Below are 11,523 nucleotides of genomic sequence, written 5' to 3' on the forward strand. Positions count from 1 at the left end.
GTTGGGTCTTCATTTGTCTCGCATCAATACTACAGAACGGGGCTTTAATCCAGCATGCGGGTGACCCTCTATTTGGCATGCCTATCAGGAGAGCAACTTGGTCAGCATTAAATTTGAGCTCTTTCCCACCCAACTGAAATGTTGTTCAATCAATATTCCAATAACTATTTATATGCATTGTCAGAATATGATACTGGGGGTACGGAGGGAGTTCAAAAAATTTAGCCAAGCTCATGTTTTCTAACTTATTCCATGTGTGCTCGTCGATGGTTGGCCGGACCTTATTCAGAGCTTCTCGTACTGCAGATGGACGACATCTGCAGTTCATTGATTTCGATTTCATTGATTTCGCGCTCAAAAACCTACATTTAATTTTAATATATATTAAACTATGTAAAAAATAATGAAAAAAAAATCTCATATAAAATCAAACTCTTGTGATGAAAATATTCATTCTACCTAAACCTTAATTTCATAACCACTTTTTCAAAATCTGAAATCTAAAATCTTTTAAAAGTCATGCTTAAAATTCACCATTCAGACTTATTATAGCTCAAGAAATTAAAATTAACTATTAAACATTAACGAAATCAAAATCTCAAATATACCTAGAAACGACCTTGGGTTGCTTAATGGATTCGGTGTTCTCTGTTTTCCCCATTTTGGAGACATCTAAATCCTTCTTCCTGGGTCCACCCTTCGCCATTAGCTTTGGCAGCTCGACCTCAAGCTTCTTGGCATCCTCGACGTCCGACTTCTCCGCCTCGTCAATATGGGCAACATTCTCCTCTTCCAACAACGACGTACCCTTGCCGATGTCCTTCATTTTGAGCAAAACCCTAAACAATACTAATGCCTCAACGTTCGAGTGAATGCAAACCCATAGGCGCGAATGAAAATAAGAATTCTTACTGTCCCTAAATTTTTTACCACGAGTATTTTATCGGTCGCGTTAAACGAATGTTACATTCGCTACCTAGGTTACCTCCAAGTTACGCGAACGTTTCACCTTCTCAGCTGGTTACTGCAAAGTTACATTTCTCGTGTTACATAATAGTTATTAGAGCGTTCTCGGTTACCGCAACATCTTAAGTTTACAGCGACGTTTTAAGCGCGATTCATTTGTCTTGAGTTTACAGGAAAGTTACAGACCCGGTAATAGCCCCCTCGATTACACGGCCTGTACAATCGGTTATTACTCGAACGGGCCGCGTCCACGGGTCTCATTTGAAATAAAGGGGGTGGGACCGTGATCTGTTGTCAAGAGCGCTGCATACGTCGTCGTACGCATATTTTTTCCCCTGTTTACAGGCCTTGTGGTTGGAAATAAGTGATGCCAGGATGGGTATGCTCCGATCCAGAACTGAGTCGTCGCAGTCTCGGCGCGGGAGGAAGCTCTCTCGAGTAGTGAGGCGAAGATGCTACATATGGATTTTTCTGCTCTCTATTATGTTCCTGGTCTATGTCTCGCTTGTCGGTCCGGCTACATTGCACGGTGAGTTCTTAATTTCTTTTGTCCCATACTTCATCATTCTGGAAATGCTGCGTTATTTGACTCGGTTTCTATGTTTTGTTTTTGCTGCATCGAAATTAACTAATTTGATCATAATTTGTTAGCGAATTTCTTTTTATGATTATTGATCTGACAGATGTGAAGCTGTTATTTTTTTGGACCAGCAAAGAGAGGTGACTGTATCATTATCTTATCCATTTAATGAAAATATTACTGTTGGATACGAAGTTGTTAGGTGGAGTCTTCTTAAGCTGACGCAAAGTTTGATTGGACCAAATTAAGATTATGTTAGAGAAATCCGTCATGTGAAAATTCTCTTTGGTGTTGCCCTTGGATTTTCTAGGAAGATCATATGCAAAGTGCAAGAGCAATACCTAGAAATGAGCTCGCTAAATAGAGCATGTACGCTAGGTCTAAAGAGATAAGGAAAATAACATGTTTAGTGAATCAAAAGATGTTGTTTATAAAGTCTAGTAGTTGTACATGGTTTATTATGAGCTATCTTAGGTATCAAGTTCTTTTTGTGAGCTGTAGAGCTTGATTTAGGTTGTCCTTTTGGAATGTGATGCCAAACTGGACACTTCTTGGGGACCTTGCTTGATGTCATTCATGATTCTTTGGCACTTTTTACAAGTACATACTTTCCTTCGGTTTGATTTGGATTCCATGCTAGGGGAATAGTACTCCTTGTAATCTTCAAATTTTCTGTACCTCATAGAAGTGGAAACTAACTTGTCTAGTTTTTGCATATTATGGAGCTAAGAGAGACCTATGAACTTGTAGTTATATTTAAGATTTGTTCGGTTGAAAAATGAGAATACAATGAGGCGTGAAGTGAACCTTCACGAGTAAATAAGACAAATTTGCCTAGGGAAATCATAGCTTGCTAGTACGTTGTATTGATTATAGTGGCTGGGTTAGAGTGGATGTACATTCAATTAAGAGTATGTTTGGGGTGTTGTAACTTTTTGTTAAGTGGTTTTAAGATTGTTATGGTGAAATCAGCTTTTTTGAAAGCTATTATGGATTATAACTTCTTTTTGAAAAAGTCAGATTTTGGCTTTCTACAACTATCACATTTTAATGGATTTGTTTGTAAAATGCAGTTTTTCGCTACAAATATTTTGAAAAAGCAATAAGAATGCAATAGCTAAATGGAGACGTGGGAGTGGTTTGGAAAGCAAAGCAATGACAAAACCGCCCCAAATAGACCCTTACTGTTGAATTTTTTCTTTTGATTCACAAATCCCTATTTATTCTTGGATCCTCTAATAATCGTACTTCTCGAGTTCATTGCTTCTCTATACAACTTGTATGCTTCATATGGATTATCACATTTTTCTGAATAAGAATAGATGAATTCATAACCTTCACATTGCCACATGGTCCGCTTACTGGAAGTTTTGAATTGTTGTCGAGAGCTTTAAGGATGCAATCAATATCATAAATATTTCTTTTTATAATTTCATAGATTTTCCTTCTGTCAGGACCAATTTGACTGGATATTCATTAACTTATTAACTTGCCCTCTTGTTTCCTCATCAAATCTTTAACTAAATGTTTTAATAAATTCTAATTAGAAAGAGAAAATGTTTGAATGCGTGATGTACTATATCAATGGATTACATTTGATGGATCTCATGCTTTTTATGATGCAGAGGAAAAGGAACCCCCCCAAGTACCAGGTTTTCATTCCTCTGGCAAGCATTCTCATGGTGGAAACGATACTGGCACTGCAGCAAACACTACCTGGCATCAAACTAGAATTCAATTTGTGAATATTTCTAAAGTGAAATCTCACAAGAGGCGTAAGAATCTAAAACTTCCCCGCCTTAACTTACCATTTTGAAAGTTCAATTATTTCATGTTTAAAAACACTATGTTTCGTGTGTCAAATCTGAAAATTTCTCAGTCCTATTGATTTAATGAGTATCATTATTTTGTAAGAGAAGCACTCTTATTGCATGCTGATTCACAAATATTAGAATCATGTATGGCTACTAGAGAACATTCAAAATGTAACTTTGTGACAACAACCTGCATTGTTATGTAAGTTTAGACATGGCATTATTGTTATTTATAAAACAAAATGATCATATAGCCATGGCCCTAGGTTGGCTGACCATGGGCAAGGTCCGTGGATTGGGTTAAATACATCACACTACACTTGGATTTGTTTTTCAAGCCTTTCAATTCAACATACACGAGTTAAACATGGGAAAATAAAACGATTCCAAACAAGCACAAGTGCACACAATGATATATGTAAAAATAGATACGTGAGCATTAAAGTTTTCAACATAATGACTAATAGATCAAGTCAACTATCATAGCATGTATCGTTTAGGCGCATAACACCATTATAATTACAATTATAAATTGTAGGCAACTAAAGCAAGTAAATAAAACGTGCAAGGGTATGCAAACTAATTTTTATGTGTTTTGATGCTACGTGCTTTCACATTCCTCTCAAGCAACTCTCTTCATGCAATTCTGCTTCTCCTACAAAGCCAATGAGTAGAACTACTCCTTTCTATATATAAGGACAAAGAAGCTTTAGTGCAATTCTCACTCTTCTTCAAACTCAATGAGTAGCAGTACTCCCTTAAAGGCTCGAGGACGAGGAGAAAATACTCTATTTTCCTTATAGGCTAGGGTGACCCCAATCCTTAAATTTTTGCCAGGGAACCGTTCCAAAACATCTCTAGGTTTTGGCGGATGTACCAAAAAGGTGTATTGTCAAAAATACATTCAATCTTAACTATAAATGTTGTTGGGGATGTAGAAAAGCAAGAGAAGGTTAAAAAGTAAAACTTAAATTTAAAAAGCATTGGATCTTAATTGTCCAAGTATACTCCATTTGAGCACATAAAAGCTCTCAGAGAATAGAAATACTTGAGCAGACATTTCTCTTTTCAACAATCGTAGTTGAGCCGAAGGAAGAGGAATTTATATAGAAGAGATGGTTAAGTAAGCTAGTTCAAGGCAAACTCATTAAAATCCCCAAAAATCTCTAATAGAGAGGAGAAAAACAGAGAGGAAATAATGAGAGAGAGAGAGAGAGAGAGAGAGAGAGAGAGAATGAAAAGAACAAGTTGTGGTTCTAAAAGAGGCGATTTCAAATTTTTTTGAATTATTTTTCTTATAATAGTCCACCTATCTATATCTTTAGCTTAGAATAATCGCTAAAATCCACCTTGAAGTGTGAGAGTTTTGACAGGTATATTCACTTGTATCTCCCATTTTTGGTGTAAGAAAGTAGTTTAAACATGCTTAGATGTTACCCTTATAATAGGGGGGTCAATTCAATTTAGAGGGCTAAATTTGGGTTTTGACTTGAATATTGTCTGACCTGAATGTGCATGACCCGAACTTGGCCCGTTTATTAAACAGTAAAAAAATCTTACACAAGCTTGATCCGCCTTCAATTCGATAAACTGTGTAACTTTTTTAACCTAAAGCCTAATAGTCATTGGAGTTAATTCTAGGTTAGCAGGTCAAACCAAAGTCGACCCAAAAAAAATTAAATAGGTCAAGATTCTAGACTCGAACCAGATTAGAAAGTTAATTGGGTCAACCTGAGCTCATACTTTTTTGAGCCAAGTTTGGATGAAGTTGTTGTTTTGAGTTAATTTTTGACATCACTACCTAAAGCACTTCTCATATCCGTGTTGCCATACATTTTAGCATTTTTTGGGGGCTTAAATTGAAATGCTATTTTGCATTGTGGGTGTTTTGCAAAAACATTTCTAAAATCTCGAAAAGCTCCAACTAGACAAGGACTAATAATTAAAATGTAATACTTCGCCAAGTTAAACATGAAGCAAAATGCTATTTGTCATCTTTGAAGCATTGCCTATGCAAATCAAATTTAGAAGAGTTTATGAGACGTCTTAGAAGTTTGATTAAAGCTTCCTCTAGCTCTTCCAAACCATAAAAAAATAAGGGTGTAAGAATTTTGCAAGTGAATTGTGTTGGATAGGCAACAACTTGAAGCAACAAATGGAGATTAAAATTATATGATTGGTCAAACATGTTACTAGTCATGTTGACCTCTAGGGGTGTAAACGAGCCAAACTTGAGCGAGCGTAAGGCTTGTTTGTGTTCAACTTGTTCAAATTTCTATTATTTATGTTCGGCTCTGTGAGCTTCGAAAATTCGAAAAGCTCCTCAGACTCTTGTTGGGAGCTTAATACGGGTGTTTGTTAAGTTTTCGGGTCAAATTTTCAGAAGGCAGATTAGATAGTAGATAAGGCATTACTAAGAGATTTCACCTTCAATTTGCGAGGACTTTAAGATCTAGGGTTCGAGGTTTCCCATAGGGGCTTGCCCCTATGGATAATTATCCATCACGATATCAAGAGAGCAATTTCTTTTAAGGTTAGTCATTAGACTCTAAACATTCAAACTAAGCATATACTAACAACAAATATGAAATCTTAAATTATAAAAATTATCATCAACGTGAGCTTAAAGCAGATGGTGGGGAAAATGATATCGAACCCGATCAAGATCCAATGGTTCCATCATCCTGGGTCGTCGTGGTCCCCGATCTACTTAGTCAGATGAGGTATTTGACCCAACCTGACAGAAAGATTCTTGTCAGCAGCCATGTGTTGCGTCGTCCAAGATCTTGTAAACCTGGGGTGAATGTTTGTCTTAAGGAGACTAAACTAAGTCGACCTTAGCTTACCGAGGATTTTCTATCTCATCGAATATACCCTATGATTAAATACTCAAAAGAGCATATAATCATTGGGGAACATACTGGCTACAACCTTGACCATCATTGACCATAATATAATGGTGTTATTCGGCGACAACACACCTGGTCAGATGGCTCTAGTCGTAACCATTTCTATATGGTGTCATTTGGCGGCAAAACCACACGGACAGAGGACTCAGACCATGTCCATATTGGCAAAATGCTTTTTGAGCATAAATTTAGTAGCATACTTGAGATGACATTGACTATTTATGAGCTCGAGTCAGCACTAGATTTGTCTACCTCGACAAACTGTTGCGGATGGTGGATGAAATTTTACTTTAAATATTAAGTGACATAAATTTTTTTTAAATATTATTATTTTTTTATGATTTAAAAGATATTTTTTACTTTTATAAATAGACACCTCCGGCTGAAATATACAATCAACACTGCTAATATCGGGTAAGGTTGTCTTTGAACCATGTTAACTCTGCCTCACTTACAGAGGATCGAATTCAATAATTGAATTTGAAATAGATTTTGAGACAATTATTAAATAGACCTCTCTGGTTGAAATACTATGTCAACTCGGCCATCATCGGGGAAAGATTGTAATTTATATATCATTAAGAGCACTAGTCCTGTCAACTCCAGTCCTCATGAAGAGGAAGATCAGATTTGCTCAGCGGGGACTCAATTTTGTTGACTCTGGTTGATGCAAGGAGTAGGATCAGATTTGCCTATGTGTAGGACTTACGACCTTGCCCTGTAGGCAAGGCGACCCATTGCCCGTGCATAAGTCTCAGACGCATAAGCTTGAATATTTGGAGGCACTTCGGAGCATATGCAGACATTTTATATTATTGTTTGCATAGATTTTTAAGTAGCTTTGCACGTATTTCAAGACAAAATAGTTTCAGCTTAAGCATTTGTTTAACCTGCACATCATTCTCAGATCTTGTGATCGAACATTCAACACGTTGGTTGGAGCACATGCGAGAATTTAAGATTGTTGGTTTGAATAGATTTTTAAACAACACAACATGTATTTCGAGGCATATTGATTTGGGCTTAGGCAATTATTTAACCCGCATAGTATTCTCGGACCTTGAGATTAAGCAATTAGCATGTTGGTTGGAGTACATGCTGGAATTTCATATTTGTCAATTTTGACAAATTTTTATGGGATTTTTAGGATTATTTGAGACAAGTCGGAGCACTTGTGGGCCGGCTGGGTTGCATTCGGCCTATCCATCTAGACCGACACATGCTTGTGTGTAACACTACTCCTTTCCCAAAGAAGTACCTTGTCCTCGTTTTTGGTAATTGCTTGTGGATCACCTCGTAAGGCTCCCATGTTGCTTCATAGTTCGACAATTCTTTTCACTTATTTAACACTTCATTTGCTCCTCCTACTCCTTGGCGCACTTTTTCGATCTCCAACTGTTCCAGAATCACTTCCAAGTACTCTGCAGTGTCGACGGTAATGTAGACGAGGTTGTATGATTTCCAATCACATGTCTCAGCTGTGATGCATGGAAGACTGGGTGTATTAAGGAGGAATGTGATAACTTCAAATGATAGGACATTGCCCCGATGCGTGTCATCACCTCATAAGGCCCAAATTATTGCGGTGACAGCTTCTTGCTTCTCCTCCTAACCTATGCCTTTTGTCGGTATGGCTTCAATTTTAAGCAGACCATATTTCTTGGTTCAAATGGCACCTCTTTCTCTTTCTTATGTCTGCATGCCTTCCTCTTCATGATTTGTTGATCTCTTAATAAATGACCATTGAGCTCTGCTAGTATCCCGTTCCTCTCCTCCAGGTACTAATCGATGTTGGATAATGGTGTGGTACTATGCCCATAATGTATCAAGTGGGATGGATCTCGCTCATACAATATCTTGAAAGGGATTGTCTGTGTTGCGCCATGGTATGAAGTATTATACCAATATTCGGTCTATGCAATTCATTTAGCCCATAACTTCGGTTTATTGGTACAAAACAATGCATGCATGTCTCCACACTACTGTTGATCACCTTCGTCTGCCCATTAGTCCGGGGGGTGATATGCGGTGCTTCTTTTAAGGACTGTCCCTTGCAACTTGAATAGCTCATTCAAAAAGTGGCTAAGGAACACCTTGCCCTTATCCTATACAATCGATTCCGACACCCGTGCAAACAAACCACTTCTTGGATAAACATTGCCGTGACTGAGACCACCGTGTTGGGATTTCGTAATAGAAAGAAATGTGCATACTTAGGTGATCCACAACCACCTTGATCACCGTGAACCCTTCTGATCGTGGCTGTAGTAACCCTCCTGGTGTCAAGGTGGTCATGGATCACCTAAATATGCATATTTCATTCTCTGACAATGCTGATGGTTGTAGTAACCAGCATGGTGTCGTGGTCAAGTATTTGTGCCGCTGACACACATCACATTTTGCCACTATGTTCTCTGCGTCTCTGCACATCTCTACCCAATAAAGCTCTGCCTTCAGATGACTGTAGGTCTTTTGTACCCTCAAGTGTCCCCCGATCGCACTGCCATGAAACTTTTGTAATAATTTGGAAATGTACTCCGATGAATTGGGTAGCACGAATAGCCCCCGGTGGAACAACTGCTGTCCCCTCAATGCATATCTTGGATGATTTTTCAGATCCTGTTGTAACTCGGCTTTCATCTTCCTCAGCTTCTCATCTCTTTCACTCTCCTGTCTCAAAGCTACCCAATCTAGGATCAAGGGTATCGATAGGGTTGTCAATTGTGGTTTCTCCACCTTTATCGATAGTGCGTCGGCTGTCTTGTTCTCCAATCCAAGCCGATACTGAATCTCAAAATCATATCTCAGTAGCTTGGATAGCCATCTCTAATGTTGATCAGTCATTATCCGCTGCTCCAGAAGATATTTTAACTCCTATGATCTGTTATGACCAAAAAATATCATCCCGATAGGTAGTGCCGCCAGTTTTGAATGACCAAGTTAATTGTCATCAATTCTTGTTCATATGCTGACTTTAGCCTTGCTCTGACCGTAAGAACCTGGCTGAAGTAGACAATCAGTCGCTGATCCTGCATAAGCACCGCTCCCAATCTGTACCCTGACACATCAGTCTCCACCACAAATGCTTTGCTGAAATCTAGAAGTGCTAAAATCGGTACGCTGGTCATGGCCCTCCTCAGATGTTTAAATGTCTGAGTTACCGCTTCCCTCCATTTGAAATTATATTTCTTTAGATGCTCTGTCAGCGATCATGCTGTTGTGTCATAACCTCTCATGAACTTTCGGTAGTATACGGCGAGACCTAGGAATCCTCACAATATCTTCAAACTACTTGGTAAGGGCCAATCAACCATAACCTTGATCTTATATTGATACACTGCTACCCCCATTTGGGTCACCACATGCCCTAGGTGTTTGTGTTGGAGCCCGCCACAGAAGTCCCGAACAACGCCTACTCCCGACTGCGAACGACGCCTACTCCCGTTCGCGAATCGACGTGATCCTTCCCGCCTCCGCTTCTCCTATATTCGCGAGTCCGCTTAAGAAGGCTTGGATTGCTCGCTCGCGAATCACTCGCTCTCCCGTCTCCGTCTCTCCAAATTCACGAAATCCACGAAATCCGCTGAAGAATACTTCGTTCCTTAGTTCGCGAAACAGAAACAGAAAGGAGATTTCTTCTTTGATTCTTCTTGAGACTTACGGGAAGCAAAAGAAGGAAGAAGAAGATAGTGAAGAAAATGTGTTCTTCTTGGTGACTTGTAGCAGAAGAGAAACAAGTTTTCTCTTTTCTATTTTTCTTCTTCTTCGGTGTTCTTGCTCTTGCTCTTGTCTTTGTGTAAAAAGAAAGAGCAAGTGAGAGATCCTTCATTGTCGTTGTGATCAAACTGGTGTAAATTTCCTCAATTAGTAAAATCCTCTGCAACTCCGTGGATGTAGACAATTTGTCGAACCACGTAAATCTGTGTGTTCTTCTGGTGTGAATTTTCTCGTGCTATTTTATTCGCTTCGTCGTCGATCTTTTTAAATTTCATATACACCACAACAACTTGTATCAGAGTCAATGACTACAGACAAAGTGAAGATTTCAGGGATCGAGAAGTTCGATAGCACATATTTTGATTATTGGAGGATGCAGATAGAGGACTACTTCTATGAGAAGAAACTTCATCTTGAAGAAACTTCATCTTCCGTTTGCATCTTCCGTTATTGGGAAAAAGACCTGAAAGGATGGATGAGAGTGAATGGAATCTGTTGGATCGACAGGTTCTGCAAGTTTTGGGTGTTATTCAATTGAATCTATCGAGGTCCGTTGCACATAACATCGTCAAGGAGAAGACGACTGCAGATCTTATGATAGCCCTGTCAGGTATGTATGAAAAGCCATCATCGAATAACAATGTATATCTGATGAAGAAGTTATTCAATTTGAAGATGGCGGAAGGTACGTCTGTTGTACAACACCTGAATGATTTCAATACCATCACAAATCAATTATCGTCTGTGAAAATTGAATTTGATGATGAGATACATGCACTGATATTGTTGGCTTCATTGCCAAATAGCTGGGAAGCTATGAGAATGGCTGTCAGTAATTCTGCAGGTAAATCTAAATTGAAATTTGAAGATATTCGTGATTTGATTTTGGCTGAAGAGGTGCGCAGAAAAGATTCTGGCGAAATCTCAGGTTCGAGTTCGGCACTAAATGTTGATTCCAGAGGGAGATCACTTGACAGGAACTCAAACAGGGGAAGATCAAAATAAAAAAAACAGAAGCAGGAGCAAATCAAGGCCTGGTAAACAAGTAACTTGCTGGAATTGTGGCAAAAGTGGCCACATAAGGAGGAACTGCAGGAATCTTAAGAAGAAGGAGATTGACAGTGCGAATGTGGTAACTGAAGAATCACATGATGCACTACTGCTGGCAGTTTATAGTCCTGTTGATGACTGAATATTGGATTCAGGATCTTCGTTTCATACAACTTTCCATCGGGAATTGATGCGGAATTATGTTGCAGGTGACTTTGGAAAAGTATATCTGGCAGATGAAGAAACTCTGAATGTGGTAGGAATGAGAGATATTGACATTGCATTTCCAAATAAAAAACAAGTGGACTCTACAAAAGGTCAGACACATTCTTGAACTGAAGAAGAACCTCATTTCTGTTGGACAGCTTGATGAATGTGGACATTCAGTAGTTTTCTCTGATAGTACCTGGAAGGTTACTAAAGGAGCATTGGTATTGGCTCGGGGTAAGAAAACAGGTACATTATATATGACTACTGGTTTAATTAA

General features: G+C 38.7%; 1 protein-coding gene across 2 annotated transcripts in view; it reads left to right on the forward strand.

The window, feature by feature from the left end:
* Positions 1-1,282: 1,282 nt before the first annotated feature.
* Positions 1,283-11,523, forward strand: part of LOC110021515 — a 26,488-nt gene continuing 16,247 nt past the window's right edge. For both annotated transcript variants that reach the window (XM_020720038.1, XM_020720039.1), the window contains exons 1-2: positions 1,283-1,495; positions 3,172-3,321. In XM_020720038.1, coding sequence (XP_020575697.1) covers positions 1,342-1,495; positions 3,172-3,321 — 304 coding nt within the window. In that variant the 5' untranslated portion in view covers positions 1,283-1,341. The remainder of the gene's footprint in view (positions 1,496-3,171; positions 3,322-11,523) is intronic.

This window comes from Phalaenopsis equestris, unplaced genomic scaffold (genome assembly GCF_001263595.1).
Source record: "Phalaenopsis equestris unplaced genomic scaffold, ASM126359v1 Scaffold000134, whole genome shotgun sequence".
Lineage (NCBI taxonomy): Eukaryota > Viridiplantae > Streptophyta > Magnoliopsida > Asparagales > Orchidaceae > Phalaenopsis > Phalaenopsis equestris.